Source organism: Caretta caretta, chromosome 10, assembly GCF_965140235.1.
Source record: "Caretta caretta isolate rCarCar2 chromosome 10, rCarCar1.hap1, whole genome shotgun sequence".
Lineage (NCBI taxonomy): Eukaryota > Metazoa > Chordata > Testudines > Cheloniidae > Caretta > Caretta caretta.
Genome location: NC_134215.1, coordinates 12164817 through 12187772, shown reverse-complemented (window position 1 = coordinate 12187772; position 22956 = coordinate 12164817). Strand labels below are relative to the sequence as shown.

At 44.2% G+C, this 22956-nt stretch overlaps 1 protein-coding gene across 4 annotated transcripts in view; it reads right to left on the bottom strand.

Moving 5' to 3' along the window:
* MAD1L1 (mitotic arrest deficient 1 like 1) overlaps positions 1 to 22956 on the bottom strand; it is a 563294-nt gene that overhangs the window by 212597 nt on the left and 327741 nt on the right. For all 4 annotated transcript variants that reach the window (XM_048868281.2, XM_048868284.2, XM_048868285.2 and 1 more), the window contains 2 exons: positions 19611 to 19699; positions 9359 to 9449 (listed from right to left, as the gene is read on the bottom strand). In XM_048868281.2, coding sequence (XP_048724238.1) covers positions 9359 to 9449; positions 19611 to 19699 — 180 coding nt within the window. The remainder of the gene's footprint in view (positions 1 to 9358; positions 9450 to 19610; positions 19700 to 22956) is intronic.

Genomic DNA, 22956 nt, shown 5'->3' with positions numbered 1-22956 from the left:
AGGATTCTCCATCGCTTGAAGTGTAAGTCTTTCCAAAAGTTCACCCAGAAATTAGGGCCTTGATGCAGGAATCACTTGGTGAAACTGTGTGGCCTATGCTATGAAGCTCAGACTTGGAGGATTCTCTCAATGGTCCCTATGACTAATACTTGAACTAACCTCCACCCCTTAGGACCTCCTGATCCCGCAGCAAGTTTCCATTTCCCCTCAATTCTCAGAGCCCCAGGGCATTCAGATTTAATGCGCACACACACTTGCGGAGCCTTAGCTAATTTAATAACCCATGAGTCTCAAAAAGTTGGATCCCTAACAAGGTAACACCCTTTGCCCCCTCCTTTCCCTGGCACTTGGAAAAACAACTTCTAGACCTTCCCATAAAACACCCCTTCCTCCCCCACACCCCCATTCATGAGTAGTCATCACTTTCAGAACATACAAACCACAAGTGAATTTGCTGGCAGTGCTCCTCCTGCCTGGCTGTGGAATCCACTTCAGCAGGACTCTACACACATTGTTAGCAGCCCACCTCAAATACTCACTGAGCCAATAAAATCTTCAAGTGGAATAAGGCCTAGTGCAGACTCAGGAGTGAGCCCTTCTCCTAAAACTGTTGGTGTGATACACACCCGTATACAGGCTAGTGTGGCCACCGTATTTGTGTGGATTATCCGGGAAGTAAACCAAGTTTAAACTAAAATCAGGTTTAAAGACTTGGGTTTTTTTAAATGTGGAGGCGTCACACCTTTGCAAAATTGTTATACACAGCTGCCAATAAAACTCAGACCACATTTCTATAGAAACCTTGAGTGGCACACAGGTCACAATGGGAAACTTTTAAACAGGGTTAAGCCAGTTGCAAATGCCTGAAAATACATTGTGATGGAGACAGTAAATAAAAGATCTGCCAGCTATGTGCCTGCGCAATAAGTGATGGATTAGGTCAGTATTTAACGGCAAATACCATAAGTTTGATCAAGGAAATAACAGCTGTATAAATCAGATGTGACTTAGTATTTTGAGCAACTTATTTTGTCCCACAAATAGAGGGCCAGACCCAGAGCTTGGGGTCCACAGACCTAAGTCCATTTACAACAGTGAAGGATGTGGTACAAAATGTCATGCTCCAAAGAGAATTTTTGCCTATAACTGACATGTAAGAAATGGGACAAAACTCCAGGTAGGAGCTGGGGAGGGAACACAGAAGGTTAGAGCAGTGGTTCTCAACCAGGGGTACACATAATCAGCTCCATCAATGACAAATCATCCAAAAAGCCATGCCTGGTTGAAAAAGATGCATGCAGTTTGCATAAATCCTCTTGCATCCAAGAAGCCCTCACCAAAGAAAGGGGGATGGGCGGAATAGGTATCTAAGTGTGGGTACAGGGAAGGTTTTCACTGAGATCAAGCTGTGATATGGAGTCTCATGTGGACTGGGGGCATGTAAGAAAGGACAAAAGGGAGAGAGAGGTGGTTTGTGAAAGAGAAATCACCAGGACAAACTATGCAGGGAATGAGATTTATGCATATTTGACAGGTCAATTAGGAGACCTAGAATGGCTGACAGTGTCCCTTTAAGTTTTATAACTACATAAATGATTCATCCATTCTTCACATAATGAGCAGTTAGACTATTAAGTGACCTCAACTTGCCTGAGGCCCTTAATTCCCAACTAGTTACTGCCAGGAGGGTGAAGACCTAACTATATAATGAGTCATTAATGCTTAAAAGAGGAGAAACATCCCCCTGATGCTTCTGCATCCTACATGAAGAAAGCATGTGTTCTCCCACCACCAATCAGACAGGTTTTGACTAGGCTCCGATGTAGAGGCATGTTAGAAGGTGTTAGCTACCGTGTGCTAACATATATGTTTTAACAGTCTAAATCAGAGAGAGCCGTTTATTATTTAACATGTGCTAAGCTGGTCAAGTTAAAGATGAGGCTCCTTCCAGGCTTGAAACTGACCAGTTTAGCATGTGTTAAAGTCTAAACTTCCTTGTCTACATCAGACATTTAGAATGCAGTCGTTAGCAACTTTTAGCTAACACCTACAAACAAACCAAAAAGGTCTCGTTTACCTTGGGAAATTGACTGGAATAGCTATTTCAGAATAAGCTATTTCAAATAGCCTCCCCATGTGGACAGCTTTCCAGAATTCTGTTCTGGTCAATTTCCCTATGTAGACAAGGCCTAACTCCTAGTGGAGACCAAGCCGAGAGATCCTTCCACTGTGTGTGATGCTAGTAAGTGGTGGCATTTTTGCTGAGGAGGGCTCTATTGTATGGAATTGGCCCCTCTGAAATCACTCATCCTCAATTTTAAAAAGCACCTTGAATGACGGTATTTCCCGCAAAAAAGAGGTTTCACAATCCCCACTGATGGCCCTTTAGTTTGTACCTTCCCTTCAAAAAGAAGCTTACAAGAAGTGGAAGATTGGACAAATGACCAGGAAGAGTATAAAAATATTGCTTGGGGATGCAGGAGTGAAATTAGGAAGGCCAAATCACACCTGGAGTTGCAGCTAGCAAGAGATGTTAAGAGTAACAAGAAGGGTTTCTTCAGGTATGTTAGCAACAAGAAGAAAGTCAAGGGAAGTGTGGGCCCCTTACTGAATGAGGGAGGCAACCTAATGACAGAGGATGTGGAAAAAGCTAATGTACTCAATGCTTTTTTTGCCTCTGTCTTCACAAACAAGGTCAGCTCCCAGACTACTGCACTGGGCAGCACAGCATGGGGAGGAGGTGACCAGCCCTCTGTGAAGAAAAGTGTTTCGGGACTATTTAGAAAAGCTGGACGAGCACAAGTCCATGGGGCCGGATGCGCTGCATCCAAGAGTGCTAAAGGAGTTGGCGGATGTGATTGCAGAGCCATTGGCCATTATCTTTGAAAACTCATGGCAATCCGGGGAAGTCCCGGACGACTGGAAAAAGGCTAATGTAGTGCCCATCTTTAAAAAAGGGAAGGAGGAAGATCCTGGGAACTACAGGCCAGTCAGCCTTACCTCAGTCCCTGGAAAAATCATGGAGCAGGTCCTCAAGGAATCAATTCTGAAGCACTTAGAGGAGAGGAAAGTGATCAGGAACAGTCAGCATGGATTCACCAAGGGCAAGTCATGCCTGACTAATCTAATTGCCTTCTATGACGAGATAACTGGCTCTGTGGATGAGGGGAAAGTAGTGGACGTGTTGTTCCTTGACTTTAGCAAAGCTTTTGACACGGTCTCCCACAGTATTCTTGCCAGCAAGTTAAAGAAGTATGGGCTGGATGAATGGACTATAAGGTGGATAGAAAGTTGGCTAGATTGTCAGGCTCAACGGGTAGTGATCAATGGCTCCATGTCTAGTTGGCAGCCGGTATCAAGTGGAGTGCCCCAAGGGTCGGTCCTCAGGCCGGTTTTGTTCAATATTTTCATAAATGGTCTGGAGGATGGTGTGGATTGCACCCTCAGCAAGTTTACAGATGACACTAAACTGGGAGGAGAGATAAATACGCTGGAGGGTAGGGATAGGATACAGAGGGCCCTAGACAAATTAGAGAATTGGGCCAAAAGAAATCTGATGAGGTTCAACAAGGACAAGTGCAGAGTCCTGCACTTAGGATGGAAGAATCCCATGCACCTCTACAGACTAGGGACCGAATGGCTCGGCAGCAGTTCTGCAGAAAAGGACCTAAGGGTTACAGTGGATGAGAAGCTGGATATGAGTCAACAGTGTGCCCTTGTTGCCAAAAAGGCCAATGGCATTTTGGGATGTATATGTAGGGGCGCTGCCAGCAAATCGAGGGACGTGATCATTCCCCTCTATTTGACATTGGTGAGGCCTCATCTGGAGTACTGTGTCCAGTTTTGGGCCCCACACTACAAGAAGGATGTGGAAAAATTGGAAAGAGTCCAGCGGAGGGCAACAAAAATTATTAGGGGACTTGAACACATGACTTATGAGGAGAGGCTGAGGGAACTGGGATTGTTTAGTCTGCGGAAGAGAAGAATGAGGGGGGATTTGATAGCTGCTTTCAACTACCTGAAAAGGGGTTCCAAAGAGGATGGATCTAGACTGTTCTCAGTGATAGCTGATGACAGAACAAGGAGTAATGGTCTCAAGTTACAGTGGGGGAGGTTTAGGTTGGATATTAGGAAAAACTTTTTCACTAGGAGGGTGGTGAAACACTGGAATGCATTACCTAGGGAGGTGGTGGAATCTCCTTCCTTAGATATTTTTAAGGTCAGGCTTGACAAAGCCCTGGCTGGGATGATTTAGTTGGTCCTGCTTTGAGCAGGGGGTTGAACTAGATGACCTCCTGAGGTCCCTTCCAACCCTGATATTCTATGATTCTATGATTCAATCTCTCCTCCCTGGTTAATTTCCACGCTCAATTGTTTTTGAAGTATCTATAAGGATATTAGTACAATATACAAGTATATATTTGTTATTGTATTATGTTTTAATGAGGAAGGTAGATAAATAAATTCAATTCTAATTCTTACTCCTAGGGGGCTCTCAATTAAAGAGTATCTGGTTCCAGAGTCATCTTGTTCAGAGCCTCTTGGCTTAGTCTAAAGGCTCACAGATAACCAAAATTATTCCTGATTCTGCCCTATACAACATGGAGTCTCTGCTATCTTCCATGTTAGCTTAGTCATATTTCCTTGCCTATCAGCATCTATTTCTATTCCAACTTTATTTGATTCTTCTCATCCAGAAACAAAAAAGCAAATTGCACACCCCAGTTTGTCTCTCACACAGGAATCAGACTGCTAGTCTGGTTACAGGACTAGACAATTTTCAGAGCCTGAAAATGTACGAATATAAAGACAGGAAGATGTTCTTTATCTTTACAGATCCACTTCTCTGAACTGTAACCGGAGTTTTGTTTTTCTCACCAACCAGCTGTGAACTAATTACAAGAAGTTCTAACTAGTCAAGCTCCCTCTCCAAACATATGGATCCAATTAAGTCAAACTGCAGCTGATTTTAATCAATCTTCCTTGAAGCAGCCAAACTTGAAGAATCTCTTCTCCTTCAACTTGAAGGGCTGAGGAGAGCAGGAAAAGCAGGAGAGTGGTATTTGCATAAGGAACACTTCACCATCCGCTCCATTGCCCGTAAACAAGACTCCTAGCAGTAATAAATGCTAATTGAGCACTCTTCAGAAGTCTTTCCTCCCATTTTCTCCAAAAAGCACTGATTTGATCAGTCCCTTTTGTTCCTGGCTTCAAGTTGCAGTTTCCCCCAATGAGTAGAGGGCAGATTGCCTGAAGTGTTCTGGACTGTTTAACAAACTAAGCCGCTTTCTAAGACAGCAGCAACAGTCTGCCCACAATATGCAAAAGCAAGTCATAGCAGCAGATATGCTCTCCTATTCCAGCAGGGGTTGCCATAGCAGAAATGGATGCAGATGAGTGAACACTTAAATGTATGTGATCCCTCAGCCTTCATACCAGCTGATCTCCCCCTACCTCAGGTTCAAAAGATTTCAGTTAGATGTGTCACGGGAAAGGAGTGATGATGTCTTCCCGCAATCCAAACATTTTTTCAGGTTTTTTTAAATTTGAGGTTTTTATTAGCAGTAAAGATCTAAACAGCAAGTAATATCCATGCTATTGTGTTTATACCAGTGAAGGAAAATCAATCCAGCCCCCAGCTAGGTGTCAAGAGCCAAAGGGATATTGGGAATTGAAGGGTGTGAAAGTTGATGGAGCCTCTAGCCACAATTGAAGATGTCCCCAAGCAAGCAGAGAATACAAAGAGGCAGAGTCTATATACGCTGCTGCAGATATTCATCAATTTCTTCACTTGCTAATACAGGCTCGGGGAGTATAAATCACATACCTCCTAATACAACAATAGCTTTCAAAGCACATACCTGCCCTCTGGCCCAGTTAGTGCCATATAGTTCACTGAATGGCAGTATCACTGCCAGCAGCCAATTCAGGGACAGGCAAAGGCAAAATGGCCATACTCAGACACACAGGCATGTGACAATGTGTGAGAATTTTTTTGAAGATAACTTTTTCATGGGTCAATACAGTCAAACCTTAGTGGTCCTGAACTCTTGGCTACTAAAGGCTGGACATGTCCCTTCAGGTTTGAATTCACTGCATATGGTTTTATGGACTGATCAGACTTCAGTACATAAAGATTGGTGCACTTAAGTTGTTATGCTTGATTTCACTCACTTTCTGTCACACCCCTCTCCCCAACACATCAACAAATTTTGTACACTCTCTTGTAAGTAACTTTTATTTATTCCAATAATGGCTTATTTATTTATTTTTAAAGGAAGTGCTACAGATTTTTTTTTTTTTTAAAAAAAAACCTCTGCCAAATCTTAATCTGTTCATTGTCTTCTACCTCTTTTACTTCTTTATTTTCTCTGATCCTTTGTTTTTCCCACTTCTGAAACTTCACTAGGGGACTTTTTCTTCAGAAAATTTTAAAAAGTTATTTTGTAACATTACCATTTGTTCTCCTTTCTTGCTTTTCTTTCTGACGAAGATATTATTTTAACCCATCATCTCCCGGATTTCTACCTCAGGAGTAAGCAACAAATAATAAACTGACTTGGGCATGTTCCAGTGACTCCATTTGAGTGCAGAATTACCTTTTTCCAACATATTCTCCTTGCACTATCTGACTGCAGAGATTAATAGCTTGATAACCCATATTTAATGGTATTCAGCAGCAGATAACCCAGTCCGCAGCAGTGCCTAGACGCAACAGAAGTGTTTACACAGGATGCAATTCTGAGCCTGGGCCTGCTGGGGACTTGGGACTCAAGTAATGAATAATTAATCTTCATTAGCAGGCAGGGCCACTGAGCAATTTTTATACTGAGGGTGCTGAAAGCCTTTGAACAAAACCAGAAACCCAGAATATGGTGGAAGTGGTGCATTCGGTTGCTATTATTACTTCAAGCCAGGGGGTGCTGTTGCACCTCCAGGACCAGAACCCCTGGTAGCAAGGCTGTTTTTACCTTGTAGACAGTTCTGATCTCTTGACCACTCAACTGGGTGGGTACTGATCAGTAATTCACATCTTTTCAGCACTCAGACTTGCACAGATCCGTCTCCATTTGGAGAAATCGCAGTTGCCCAAGGAGTTAATCTATAGTGTTCTCCTTTCCTTGCTATTCACTTCCTGATTCAAAGGAACCAGAACTCCAAGCTCATAAGATATGCACAAGCAGTGGGAAGATAAGGAGAAGTTAAACAAATAACTAAGTCCAAGCCTTAGCCCTCCCAAACTAAAACCAAGAATGTTGTTAACTTAGTCCAGTTCTCCTCAGGTGGGTTCTCCACCTAACCTCTCCTGATGGGGCTGGTTTCTCCTTCTTGAACCAGCTCAGACAGATAACCTCTTCTCCTTCTCTATGCCTGCCTGTCCTCTTGTCTTCCTCACATCTTTTCCTTTTCCCTGCATTCTTAGGTCTTTTTTGTTCCTCTCCAGTCCCCTCACATAGCCCTGATCTGCACCACACCATTATTAAACTCTAGGGTTCTGAGCACTGCCACTGAATTGCACTATTGTGATATGCGCTACTAGAACCTGGGATGAGTTCAAACTACTTTTGTTTGAATTGTGAATTTTGTGAAGAATACAACAGTCACTGCGCCACCCAAGTCTGCTAACATGGTGGGCGAGTGGTTTTATTATAACATGAAGGCTCTGTCTCAGCTTTGTCTTTGATGTCCTGATCCCAGCCTTTATCATTGCATCATGTTCACAGCATTAAATGAGCTCAGCTACCAAAAGGACCACACCTACCCACCCACTTCTGTCTAAAATAAGACAATTAGCAAAACTATATGAAAGGCTCTGAACCTTTCCTGCTGCAGACAGACCTTAGAAGCTTGGTGCTTTTAGCGTCTCAAGGGCGGGGCTACTGGCATTGCTGACACTGATTTCAAACACTAGATCTCTCTGAGAATCCCAAACAAAACAGGGAATTACTCTGGCCAGAATGGTGATGCCCCAGTGCTGGGAGCTGGCAGCTAGCCTGAGGCAGTGAGGACAGATTAAATATGATTTGAATGAGTTGTAACCTGCTCTGAAACCAAAGCTGCTGTTGTGTATGTTTGGAGACCGGAGCATCAGAACACCAAACCCAATGTTTTCATCTCCTTCTGATGACAGAAACCCAATTAAAGGAGAGCTGGGTGACAGGTTTCACGCTAACCACGGCTCAGCAGAGGCGCTCAACAGCTCTCAGCTCCCTGCTTTATCAAAGCTGTCACTTCCCCCTTCTCCAGGAATTGGTAATAAAAAAGAGATTTGATTTGCCTCTAATAGGTGTCAAGATAAAATCAATGGTCTGCCTGAAATTCGGGTAATTTCAAACCTGCAGGTTTTCTACCATCATAAAGCAATTTACACAAAAAGGAGAAAAAAGAGAAAGAAAGAAAAATTAAAAGAATGAAATGTTACAAGGCTGGGTTGTTCGGCACATCAGAGAAAGATAACACTGCTCGGAGCAGGATGGCCTTTGATTAAACACAAAATAGGCTTCGCTTCTCGCTCACTCCGGCTTCTTTCAAACAGAAGATGCTTTAAATGTAACACTCCCACCCCTCCCTCTGCACAGAGTAACAGTGTTTCAGAGATGAGAGCAGCCTGAGTAAGCATCCCCTTCTATTACTGCCAGCTTCAGGGAGAGGAAGGCTTCACTGCTGTATCCAGAATAAAAAAGTTGAAACTCTTGCTTATGAGATGGGCGAAGCATCAGCCTCAGCAAAAATATGGGAAAATCCTGCAGTGCCATGGTAAAATCAGCACTTTAGCTTTTCTTTCACTCAGATTTCTTATTTCATACTTTCCTCCTCTTGGGGAGAGTGTGTGGATCGCTGCCACCACAACCTGTTCCTTCCATACCCCATCATCATGTTCTGGACTTGAATAGCTCTTATCAGATAAGGCCGCAAGCTATTGAGCGTTGCCCAGTGTGAATGGTAATGATGGTGGGAAGCTGTAATGTAAACAGCGCCGAGGCATTTTTACCAACCTGTCATCATAGTGGAAAACGCAGTCTATACAACAGCTCCCAGCGCTGCTCGAGCTGCAGCAGTGGTTAGTTATGGCTGTGAAGTTTGCTCGCACAGACAAAGGTTTGGAGGCTTCTAAACAGAAGTATACCCAAGTATACTGGAAAAAGCATCTGTTCTTGCATGCCTGAATACAACACCAAAATCTCAATATGAGAACATCGTACACAGATAAGGGTTTGTGGGATGGGCTTGGTTTGGGCTGAAGGGGAAGGATCTGTGGACTGTGAAAGGAACTTCTGGAAGTTTGTCAGTATACTCATCCATCAAGGCTGGACTGTGCCAAGCTATTCAGCCCTTCTGGCCCTGTCCCACTTCTTACCTGGAGAGTGAGCTTCTCCAATTTCATTTCCAGAGTCTTGTTCTCTTCTTCTAGCCGCCCTCGCTCAACCTCCAACTCTTCAATTTTTAACCTGTAAAGACGGGGGGAAGAAACACACTGAAACTCCGAATGCTCTAACCCTGCTTTAGTCCCACCACTGGAAAGAGCAAAATAACGAGGACCCAAAGACAGAAATCACACACCTGTCCAAAAATATTCTTCCAATGGTAAGATACCACATTAAATGAAAAGAATAAAACAACATTATTGCACTGTTAAGTATGCATAGGTAAAAGACCAATTTATCAGGAAATTCAATATTTACAGTTCCTACACCAGTATTACCTTGGCCATGTCAAGGGGGTGTTTTTTCAGTGTGTCTGTGGTTGCTCTTTAAAGAGAAAAAACTAATTAAGCTAGTTAATAATGTTCTAGACACCGGCAACGATTGTACTGCCACCGAAGACCGCGACGGGACTTTGGCGGCAGCTCAACAGCCTACGGCTATTTTCGGAGGCACGTCGGAGGAAGGTCTTCTCTTCCACTCTTCACCTGGGGATGCGCGAGCCAAAAAGATTGGAGACCCCTGTTCTAGAGGGTCATAAATATAAAGGGAAGGCTAATCACCTTTAAATCCCTCTTGGCCAGAAAAAAAACCCTTTCACCTGTAAAGGGTTAAGAAACTAAAGATAACCTAGCTGACACCTTACCAAAATGACCAATGAGGAGACAAGATACTTTCAAAGCTGGAGAGGGGGTTGGGAGGAGGAAACAAAGGCTCTCTCTGTCTGTGTGTTGCTTTTGCTGGGACCAGAGCAAGAATGCAGGGCAGAACTCCTGTAAAAAGCCAGTAAGCAATCTAGTTAGATATGCGTTAGATTCTCTTTTGTTTACATGGCTGATACAATAAGCTGTGCTGAATAGATATTCCTGTTTTTGTGTCTTTTTGTAACTTAAGGTTTTGCCTAGAGGGATTCTCTATGTTTTGAATCTGATTACCCTGTAAGGTATTTACCATCCTGATTTTACAGAGGTGATTCTTTTACTTTTCCTTTAATTAAAATTCTTCTTCTAAGAACCTGATTGCTTTTTCATTGTTCTTAAGATCCAAGGGTTTGGGTCTGTGTTCACCTATGAAAATTGGTGAGGATTTTTTATCAAGCCTTCCCCAGGAAAAGGGGTGTAGGGCTTGGGGGGATATTTTGGGGGAAGACATCTCCAAGTGGGCTCTTTCCCGGTTATATTTGTTAGACGCTTGGTGGTGGCAGCAATAAAGTCCAGGGACAAAAGGTAAAATAGTTTGTACCTTGGGAAAGTTTTAACCTAAGCTGGTAAAAATAAGCTTAGGGGGTTTTTCATGCAGGTCCCCACATCTGTAACCTAGAGTTCAGAGTGAGGAAGGAACCTTGACGTAGACACTGAAAAGTCATACATAACTCAGGTAAAGAGTGGCTGGCGAAAAGGATGAGAGGCACTCTCCTGTCATTCCATATAAACCACTAACGTCCTGGGCACCTGCTTTTTCCAGAAGCTGTTGCAGTATGACAGCATCTTCAGATGTAACTTAGCGTTACTCCTTACATTGTGTTTTAAAGTGCTTTTAACCCTTCAGGACATACCAAAGGAAGAGAGAATTTTTTTCTGTAAGGAAAAAAACATAGCAGCTACTGAAGGTCAGAATCAGATACCCAAAACATTCAGAGTGAATGACATCCTCATATTCAATATTCTGCATTTTGGCTCAAAACCTCTAACAAATCTCTCAACACCACCCACCCTCCCCAACTAAGGGGTGATATTTCCTACAGAACAAGCACTCTGCCTGTGGTACCAGCTGAGGGCTGCCCTCCAATACCACATGTAAGTGTCTCCAGAGAAAGCAGAGTTTGAAAAAAGATCAAGCTGAAACTGGATTATGGTTGAGCCATGATGTTTATATGGTATTTCAAATGTACTTTTAAGGTTTAATAACTGATTCCTGTCCTTAATTTAATGCCCAGGAAGACATGGTGCTTTATACACGGGTGCTGTTCTAGTGGGATAGAGAATGTGTGTTCAGAATGTTTGTTATAGTCTGAGATGCCTGCCATTTTTCAGTACAGTTTGTCTAATGTTTTCCCCCTCTGGTCACTGAGTGAGATTTTTTACTTGTCTAACGAACATTCAGCTAGTTGAATCGTTCAATTGTTTACATTTTCACTCTGCCTCCTTCTACAAAGAGAGAGATGTGCATTTATGAAATGGAGCATCCAAGGGTATATCTACATTGCAATTAGACACCGGAGACTGGCGTGTGCCAGCTGACTTGGGCTTGCAGGGCTCGGGGTGGCGGGGCTGTTTAATTGCCGTGTAGATGTTCAGGCTCAGGCTTCAGCCCAAGCTCTGGGACCCTCCTGCCTCGCAGAATCCTAGAGCCTGGGCTCCATCCCAAACCTCTGCACCACAATTAAACAGCCCCTTAGTCTGAGCCCTGCAAGTCTGAGACAGCTGGAACAGGCCAGCTGCAGGTTTTGAATTGCAGTGCAGAAGTACCCCAACAGACTACAGCCAAAGGCACCTGCTCCCCACCCTCACTGTAATGGAGAACCAGAGTTCAATATCTCTCCTTTATTGACTTGGCACCCAAGCAAAGCCTTGTCTCTTGTGCTGGCTGCTGGGGCCAGCACTGCTATTCTCACTCCTCTACTGGTCTATGTTTGACACTGTAAAGTGCCCTGGATCTCCACTGGGGGATATTGAGAACCATAGGCAAACAGTCTGTGCTACTTGGTCTTTCCTAATCAGCCCACGGGAGCAATTCCCAGTGGCAAAGAAAGAGAGGCATGGGAGAGCCTCTCAGTATATAACATAGGAGAGCACTTGCAGTTCGCAGTTAAACTACCAGAGAAGATACTTACTTGTCATTGACATTTTTAATTTGAGTAAACTCAGGCTCAGGGCCCGGTTGGTGTTGTGTTTGGATTCTCCAACGGGCATAAAGGCAGTGTTAACCTACATGCTACCTTGTGCTCCACTCATCTAGGTGCCAACAATAAAAAATATGGCAACCATTTTCTCCCCAATTCTTACCTCTCAACTTGTGCACCAGAGTTACTCTTCCTCAGCTGTAGGTTGTTCTACAGGTGTTTGTAAGGAGAACAATCCAGGACAGACTCAAATGACGAACGACAAAAAGTAAACTAGAAAGAGATCAGGGCTCAGTACGGTCACCTATCAATTTAACATTTGACCTAGACTGAATACAAATGCAGCTTTTCGGTGGGAGGAGGAAAGAATTGTCATTTACTCGCTACAATATTGATACTATAAAATGCTGAGTTTTACTGGTGCAGAAAGCCTCGTTGAAATTCACTGTTGACTATCTACCCATTCATTCGTTACAGAGAAGCTTGAAAACATGAAATTGTTTCAATTCTTGACAAGACTGCATCAAATCTCTTATGGGGCTTTCCTGGAGCAGATGCAGTGAAACTTAAAGTAACTCAAAAGAGAAGACTGTAAAGGCACAATGTTTTATGACACTGCCTCCCAAGCTCTAAGGGGGAGATCTAGTTAGTGAAAGATCACCAAGGAGTTGCATTTGCTCTGACCTGTGTATCTACCCCAGTATCTTGGTCTTGCATGTGTCTCCAATTCCAGACAGTTGGAATCATTCTGGTGTTGGGCACACAGCATATATACCACTGTCCCAATTTAGAAGGACAAAACAACAAAGGGGAAAAAACCCTACATCTCCAACAAAGCCTCGTCTACCAGGAAAGGCTGATCCATGAAAGACCTCACCATGCAAATCTCATTTATCTGGGAACTGCTTAGATGCTATGGTGATGGGTGCCATAGTAACACCTGAGGCAGACAGACTGATCATTCCTATTTTTTAAGCAGAAAAAAATGAAGTATTTCTCCAACTCTCTCCTTCCAGAAAACTGTCAGAGTCCAATGGAGCTAACAGGTGCTCCCATTTTTCTCCTTATTGTCCTTATTTATAAGATTAAAATGTTGGCAGCTATAGCAGAGCACAGTGTGATTGACAGCATAGTATTGCCACTGATAGGGGCCTCTCTCACGGTATGCCCCATCTGTGAAGAGGGCACTGCCATGTAGAAAAGCTACTGCTGAACTGGAAACTATTGAACGGAACAGAAAATGTATGAGTGGAGAAGACACTATTAAGGGATCCAGATGGCAATGAGATGGTGTTAGAAACAGAGCAGAGATTTCCAGCAAGTGTGACTAACAGGCATTGACAAGGACATGAATTTCTTTTGAATCACTGTAACGCTACCTACTCACTAAATCCATAGACAACACTTAGGATTTACTGGAATTTCTGTTTGACAGCAGAAAGAAAAAGTTCAGATTTGTTCCAGTTGAAAAGATCCTTCAGCTGTTGCCACTTAAGTCTTTACTAAAGCTGTTTTTTAATGTATTACTTTTATTTATTCGTTATAAAACAACAGCCTTTGCGGATTTATCATCACCCAAGTAAAACGGGTTACTGACTAAACATGGTTTGTTATACCCTGTGGTCAACAAACTAAATTGTTCGACCACCCTTTCCCATTATGAGAGCTGAACAATATGGCAAATATGATTTACAGGGGACAAGGGGAATGACAGCATTAATAATGTCTTTTATTGTCTCCTCGGAAGTAATAAAGTTGGGAAAGAATTTCACATTTAGAGCTATAAAAGGTCTGACAAAAGAGCACTTTGTTCTCGGGGGGGAGAGGGAGAAAAACTGATAAAGTCTTTCAAGCTTCTCACTGAAAATTTACTTTCCATACTAAAGAAAAAGGAGACAAAATATTTTTTTTAAAGCTTTCACTCACTCACAGGACGTGAATACAGATTTAAGGGATTAATGTGGATTTCATTGTCCTTTGTGACTATCCTGCATTTGTTTTCAGAAGTTAGCTTTTAACAGTGAAGTTTATATGGAAATGCCTGGAGGCACACAGTTCTTTCCCGTTCCTTTCTCTGGCTTCTGACGGTTCCCTTCAATTTTTCAGGCTCCTTCAGGAGAGCAGCTAACTGGTGGGGTTGGGCTTAGTCCAGGACAGTGGGTGCATCGGATTGTAGATGAATGGTGTGTTGAGGCCCATGATAAATGTTAGCAGTGAAAATAATTCCCTCATGAAGTGTGGGGTTTCTTTCCCCACCTTCCAATTTGGAGAGTTTGTATTCTTCTTCCACCTGTTTTCTGCCAACGTGACTTTGTAATGGCAAATTGTACGGGGAAAGAATGTAAGTACAGTTGTGCTCCTAGTTCCTGCATCCCCACTGGCAGCAGGCAATAGACTCCAATGACTAGAGACATACCAGAAACAAGGAGCAGCAGTGTGAACTGGTGGTGTGGAACCACGCAGGGACAGCTCCTCTAGGACTTTGTCTACATTACCAAGTTTTGTCGCCAAAAACTGCCGTTTGGTGACAAAGCAGTGAAAGCGTACACACTGCAATGTGACTTTTGTCGGAAAAACTCCCGGTTTCGGCGACAAAAAACGTCCACCCCATAGGAGAGACTTTCAGTGTTTTGATCTCTACTGCCCTGCAGGCATGTGCCCCTCCCCTTTCAAAGCCGCAGAAAGTATCTGACAGCTGCGTGTGCTGCTCCCTTTGGGGAACAAAGAGCAAATAATTGGAATGCTCCTGTTCTGCCCTGCACTAGGAATACAGCGGCAGGCTGACGGCTGTCGCAGGGAAGGGGGAAGGAGAGATTGCTGCGCTGCTTTGACACTCCTCAGCATGGAAAGCTCACAGAGCTGCTCGTGAGGCCGCTCCGGGCACCTGAGGAGGCTGTGGGAGAACTGGGAGGGAATCCTCCCAAGATGCGCAGCGATCAGCTCCGCCTTCCCACAACACTGCACTGTGGGATACATACCCACAATGCATTGCTCACACTGTCGATGACGGTGCCCACAATGTGGACATGGTCTGCCAACAGAGGGAGTAAGTGTGAACACCCTTTGGCGATTTTTGTTTTGTCAACTTTTGGGTGTCGACATAAGTTTTGCCAACAAAACTTGATAGTGTAGTAGACAAAGCCTTAACACTGTAATGGAGAAGGAGGGGAGGGCACAATGATTCCTTCCCCACCAGATTCCCCTTCCCACCCTCCAAAACCTCTCCTTCCTCATCACACCCACCCAACTCATTTTTGCTGCAGGGAGCCACCTGCAGGTGGCCATGTGAAGGGTTCTCCCATGGTCCACTGCGAGAGCAGCTATGGACACACAGAACATTTAAAGACTATTATATTGATTTTACAAATGTTATATGTATCTTTATGGAGCGACTTGTAGTTGTATTCCTGGCTAAATGGGGGGGAGTCAAAGGGTTTTCTGCAGGAACTAATATCAAGAGGGCGGGGGTAATTAGAGCAAATTCCTAATGCAGGTATCTACTCTGTGGAAGTTTCACCCCCTAGGGGAAATAGCATGTACAGGTCTGACCTGGTTCAAGAGGCCTGGTAAACAAAGAACATCCTGGAGAGGGCTGATCTTGACGTTGGAGAGGGCCACTCATGCTTAATCCAAGAATGGACATGAGACTGTGATGCAGAGGGGCAGGCCCTGCAGTACTTTGGAAACAGACAGGGTTTCCATGTGGAAGATGGTGACACCTGATAAGCTAGATGTTTACTGTTTGTAAGATACCTTTGTTTTGTGACACCTGGCTGATCACCAGATACTCTGTCACTGCCCCTAAGAGAACAAAACTATGGGTGCTGAACTAAAGTCAGACCTGCTGAGATAATCTCAGTGATTTGCAGGAGTCTGCAGCCTAAGACCCCAGTCAGGAGGGAGTGGATAGCGAGATCCCACCTCAAGAAAGACGATTAGAGGCCTGAGACTAGGTGAGGTGGCCACAAGGAGGATCACAATTGTTCAGAAGTGCAGCTATCTTGGGAAACGTGACAACCACAACAAACTATTCCAGTTCCCATGCAAGGGGGAACCCTGTGAAAATTTCTCATGATTCCGTGACAGCAAGGGTTTACCTGTGTTACAGCAAGCGAGCTCTTTACTGATTCCCAGCCTTAGTGCATGGGGGATGCCAGAAGCAGGGGAGGTGGAACACCATTCCATTCCTAGATTGGGTAACTCTGGAACCACAAACCAAGTGTTTTCTCCCTAATTCTGCAGAGAAGAGAATTCCATGTTCTGCTAGACAGAAAGCAGAAGGAAGACAATGATATTTGAAGTAGGCTGCTCCTCAGAAGAAAACAGACTACAGCAGCAGAGCAGTCCATCTACTTGTGTGGAGAAGGGGATGAGAAGTTGCTCACTAGCCCCAGATTGAAGAAGCCTCCAGCTGAAAGAAAACACTTCATACAGTGTGTGTTTTCTGTTGGAAACCCATGTCCCACGAAACTTGCACATGCTGAGCAGCAAGAAGGGATGAAATCAAATGAACAACTTTATACTGTTTCCATCCACCTTGCAAAGAGAGTCATAAAATTGTGACAAGAAAAGGAAATAAATCCAAGTTCACATCCTTGCATGCCACACCACGCAGGCCTGCTTAATCACCAAATCACCAACACCAGGGTTTGGAACATGTTCTGTATTTTATTAAATACACCAGCACCACCCTTGCAACAAAAAACGGTTCAATGACAGACTTCCATCTGAACAAAGAAGGTTTAGCTACGCTGGGAATCTACCAAAAATAATCTTATAGTAGATCTGAAGGGTCAAATGTCTCAGATGACCCTAGCTGCAGAAGTGTGTGGTCCTGGAAGTGTTCGTGGTGTGTGTGGTGGGGTGGGGCGGGAGGTGGATGGTGCTACTATGAGAGGCAGCCCCAGAAACTTGGCCTCTTAGCCTGACACAACTTTCAATTCTGCCTTCAATTTATTGCTCCTCACTGGAGAACTGTTCCAGAATATAAATGGTTTTGCTGGGGAGGAGCCCACTTCTGGGACACTCTATTTGAATTCTGAAGCACAATTTAAATGAAAGAAGCAGAGTTATGGGGTTGACAGGCAAAGGACTCACACTTAAAAAAAGTTCTATTTAGACTGCCATGCCTTTAAGAGCAGGACAGGGGCTTCCTCTGCTTGCAGAGCACCTAGCACATAACTGGCACTCAGTAATAGAATCATTGCAAGAGATCTGACAGTGCCATTTGTGAAATCTAGGTTTGCAAATCAGAGAAAAGATGGACAAAGTGAGAAATGAGATCCATTTCCACTGTAAGGCAGACATCGGCAATCTCAGGAAGTCCTGGAATATGTGGAAATCCAGTTGTTTTGTTTTCTGCCATCCTGGAAGTTGCTCAGCTAATAGATGGCAAATGCTGTTTAATGAAGATAAACACTGAATAATGAATCTTGGAGGTGAAAATATAGAGACTGGACTTGCTCCTAAATGGAAAGGGTGCTGCAGTCCATACCAACCAGGAGAGAGGGGGAGACTGGGGAGTTACTGTAGAAATCTCCTGAAAGCCTCCAGCTCCCAGAAGACAGCAAACAGGATGCTGGTTTTACTGATAGAGAAGCTAATATTAATCAGAATAAGGGATGAGCTGTATTGCTGCTGGAGAGATTTTGAACACCCCGGTAGCACTGCAAACACCGTGCTTCAGGATAGTCCTATGTGCCCCCTGGAGAAAGTGAAAGGCAGAATGAGATCAAGCCTCAAACCAACACTCACACCATGAATAAGGATTTAGGAAGAACTGATTTACCCTCATGGGAGTGGGGGAACAAAACCATGGTGTGACCGACAGTACCATCTCATTAAAAGATGATTTGGTGGAGGGAGGCCTTCAAAATTCTGCCACTCCATCTTGTGGGAGCTGTCCCTGAGAAATACATCCCAAAGGGCAGTTTAAGAGCTCTCTATTGTATTAAAACAGCTTAGCTGAACACTGGCCATTTTCAAATCCATTCCATTCTAATACTGAACAACGCTTCCAGAGCTGTAAAACAAGCCGGGAGGGGGGGATTTAGAAAATCCATAAAATGCAGGCCAGTAATTTGTGCCTCCTGCAAATCCTGCTTTCGTTCTTGAGAGGCCGCAATACTTTTACAGTGATGGAACTGAAAATAGAAAAGAATTAAGAGAAGGAAATCCAGCCAAAATCTCACTTCAGCTCAGAACCACAAATGCAAGTTGTCAAGATCGAACAGATTGGCTCAGTTTAAAAAGAAGGAACTTTATTAAAACATTCTGGATACAGATGAACTTTCTGTGTTCGGTATTTATTGTTTCACCTACCTTGGAACAGGAGCTGTAAATACTTTAATAAATACACTGAAAGGTTGTCTAGTTTCATTGTAGCTTTTGTAAGTGCTTATGTATCCTCTGCTGAAATGCTGTTTTGTAACTTCTCTCTCATTGAATCACAACATGTATCCCTCTACCATCTGCAATTGCACACTAGGAGAACCATTTTTCTTTTCTCTCCAGCACGGGAAGCACATCAGTATTACAAAAGGCTGTTTCTAAGCCTCTCTCCGTGGATGCCAACAGGTCCTGAACTTAAAGTCCAGATCCAGTAAAAATAAAAAACAAACAGCAAAGCTGTTCCACAAAGAGGGAAGTAAATGGGGTGATGAAGGAGCCACTGCAACATGAATTAACAGAGGAAAAGAGACTCAAGCAGATTCCAAAACCAGAGCATGGAGAAACCCCAGGTAGAAAAATGGTCTGAAAATGACAGTGTGTAAGAAAGGCTGGAGGCCAAAGGGCTTTTCCCTGGCTCCTGGAATTTTCCTGGGTTTTGGGGGGTGAAATGAGCATGAGGTGAAGGTAGGTGGACAAAGAAGGATTCTACTATGAAAATATCCTATCAGGAAAAGGTCAGTGTAATGACCAGCCCTAAAGCTTAGTTACTTATACTGTAAGCTTCCTGGGGCTGTCTTTTTGTTGTGTGTTTGTATAACCCACACACCACCTGGGTGTGGTGTTCTGTCCCATGTAGGGGCACCGAGACCACTTAGAGATTAATTAGTCTGCTCTACGGCCTTAGCTAAGAGCCATATGGCTTTTAGTTCATGCAATAGAGGCTCATGCACTAAGCTCCAGAGGTCCCAGGTTCAATCCCGTCTGCTGATGACCAGGGTCTGTCGGTATTACATTTGTTCAGATGGGGTTCTGGTCTCTGACCAGAGTTCCTAGGTGCTACCACAATATAAATGATGAGGATGCAGCATTTGTTTCTTTTTATAATACCAACTTGGTCTTTCCCTTCTCCCCAACTGTGTAACAAATAGAAGGAACAGCCCCTAGCACATGCTCACCTGAGTGCGTTCACTTCCTCAGTAGTTATGAAGGTGCTCTGCGCTGCTGTGCATGCCTGAGACTTCAGGCTCTTTAACTCCACCTCCATCTGCATGAATAGGACAGGAGGTTAGTTCATCCATCAGAGACATGAAAGACATGGGTGCACACTGCTGAATCACACGACTGAATGCCCTGGACTCTTAGAGAGTAAGGAGTCCTGGAACTTCAATATTTTGATGTATGGACCATGGTGCACATGATTTTCTAATATAAGTTTGCAGTAAGGAATTTATCGTTAGTATTCCTCATGGAGGTACAATTGGCCAGATGCATTATGGGTTTTTTCACCTTCCTCTGAAGTATCAGGCATTTACAACAACCTGATGGCCCATAATCCATCCACTACAGCAAAAACTATGATCCCGTAAGTGTCTTCATTTCCATCAGACAGCTGTGTCCAGTGTCACGTGGTTCTTCAGCTTAGTCACAACGGAAATGGAAACCAACTTCACTTCATAACATGATGTTGAGTAACAGCAGGGAGGCAGCTATTTCATACGCCACAGCCAGCTCCCCCTCAGTTTAGAAATCATTCCAATGTACTTTGTGAAATACAAGTTTTACATGTGCCAAGTACCAGCTCCCCAATTAATACACCCTCTCTTGACACACCTGCAATGATCTCTCCCACCATTTGCTCAAAGGCTGTATGGGGCAACCAAGGGAGAGGGAAGGGAGAACTGATATTGTTCAAGCGGAGCCATTGCTCTTCTTCTGAATATTTCCCCATCCATTGCCTGGTGAGTAAATCGAGGCAGAGAACTCTGCATGTAAGCAGGAGTTCCCTAGCACCTGAAGTTCTATGCTGGCAATGCAACCTCATTTAGCACCAGTAACTCCCACAGGAAATAAGCTGATCAGACGGCCTTGTCCAGTCCAATTTCTGTTCAAGACTTCTACATTGCACCCATCAGCCAGGGGAGAATTTCCAACCCTTTCAGATACAAGTTACCCAGCTGGGGTGGGGGAGAAACAGTGGATGAAGAATTAAGAAAACAGTTTGCCTCAGCTCCCTTTAGGCTAGGAAACCAAGCCTCAATCTGAGCACATGGTATTTCTTACTCAGGCCCTATAATTGTCAGGTTGGGAGCAGAGGGAGGAATGCATAGAAATCGCTTCGATCTCCTTTGGCTATGCAAATCTGTGTCCCTCATCCAGTGCCCAAAACTCCATGCACGGGGGAGGGAGAAATGGTATATTTTACCTGCTATTAAACTATTATCCTAAAAACCTCAGGCATTCTAAGCAGAGACAACCAGTTCTGAGCGTAAGTAACTTTCAGACACCCTGCGGCCCTATTAGTCTCCTCCCAGCCTGGATACCCTCCCCACTCATTCTTCATTGTCTGTTCTTGTACACCTATTCCCCTCCTCACATTTTGGCTCTTCCTTCAGCATCTGTCTTGTACCTCCTGATCGCTAACTCCCCCCCCATAAATCTATGGCCAGATGCTATGCTTTCCATTTACAGGGGAAATAATAAGCAACACAACCCTAATTAGAGATGCAAACCATATGAACACAGAGGGCTCAGTATTCAACATCAGGGAGATAACACATTAACAAACAGTACCCTTCATCTGTACTGATTAGATGTGTAGAGCATCATAATTCTGCACTGGTGTACCAGGTCCAAATGCAGCCAGCTGGTATCAGTTTCTTGCTTTTACAAGAAGGGGACAGTGGGTAGGTGGGCAAAAAGAATATGCATTCAACTGCAGAGCTATGCCTAGTCACATTGCTCAGCGAGAAACAAAGTTCCAGTGTAATGTATCTTCGCACACCTGTTTGCTGCAGGAAAGGCATGAAAAACATGGCAGCATTATAGCTAGGGACAGGGATGGCCTTATTCCCCACCCCTTTGGATACATCAGGGGCTAAAGCAAAGGAGAAAGACAGGGGAAGAGGTTCTAGCCAAAATCTTCTTTGGAACACTAGATTTTGATATTCTCCCATCATTTGCCAAAACCCTTTCAAGCAAAGAGAAAGAAGCAAAAAGCCCTCCTGCATCATTATGCTGTAAAAAATGTTCATGTATATTAGCCAGCTGACAAGATTATCACAGCGAGGAATGCTTCCCTCAATTTTCTGATTACTGAGCTTATCTGTCCCAGCTCAGTTCATTATAGATAGCTGGGATAAAGCAAGCGCTCTAGATAATTCCAGGGATGACAATCAAGGAACTGGTACCGGCAGCAGACTTCAATTCCAACCTACTTCTAGCAGGAAAACATTCATTATACACTCTGCTTCCCATCTCTGCAGAAGGCTGGGATGAGGTTTGTTATTACAGTTTTGTGCTGCTTTCTGGGCCACATGTGGATAGCATTGGAAGATGGAGCACTGGTAAATATGCTATTTATCAAAGGCTAAGCGGCCTCAGCCTTGAGTCCAACTGCCACCTGCTAACCGACATGAACCAATAAATCACTGCCGGCTCCTTTGGAGAAGATGGGGAGTTAGGAATCTGTTTTCTGTGGTCTGTTTGCATGGGTTTGTTGTGTGCAGAGGGACAGGGTTTGAGTGTATACTGGGAAGAGGAGAGGGGAGATGGGTCTGTGTGTACACACGTTCATCGGTTCCAGAGGGCACAGTGTTAGCGAAGTCCGATTTGATAAAGAGTTAGTGTCACACTTCGAGTAACCATACAGCGACTACCTCCTGGACAGCTCTATTAGAACCCGGGTGAGATTCCACGCTGTGCCTCTATGAGCCACCCAGGGTTGCGGTGGGGTGAGATGAGAGAGCTTTAAGTAACCTTTGTACCCTCTCAATTCTGATCTGCTCCAGCAGCCACAGAAGTCCACGGGGTAAATTAGACAGATGGGGGGAGCGGGATGCTGCCAGAAACTCCACAGTGCTACAAGCTGCCTCCCCCCCCAAAATGCTCCTCACCCCCATACACCAGTGCCTGCAAGTGGGTCTTTGGAAGACAGCTTTTGGCTGTCTTACTCAGCGCCTGCACCAGGAGAATTCTCCTCTAGCTAGACCTGGGGCTTCTTGGGTATGCCTAAGTCAGCGGCTTTTAAACTTTTTGAGCTGAGCCACCCTCTGAGTTACAATATTTGGTTGTGGCCCCCTCCACCCCCCACAACCCAGGCAAAAATAGACACATCCAGAAATATTCTTGACAGCCTGCTCATAAACCTAACACAGACCTTAACACACCTTTAATGAAATTACCTGCACCTGTAAGTTACAAATACACAGATACTTACCAACAGCACAGCCAAGGCTTCCTCAGCAGTGGGCTGCTTCTACCTTGCAGCCAAGATGCACCCAAGAGCAGGGCCAATACCTGCCC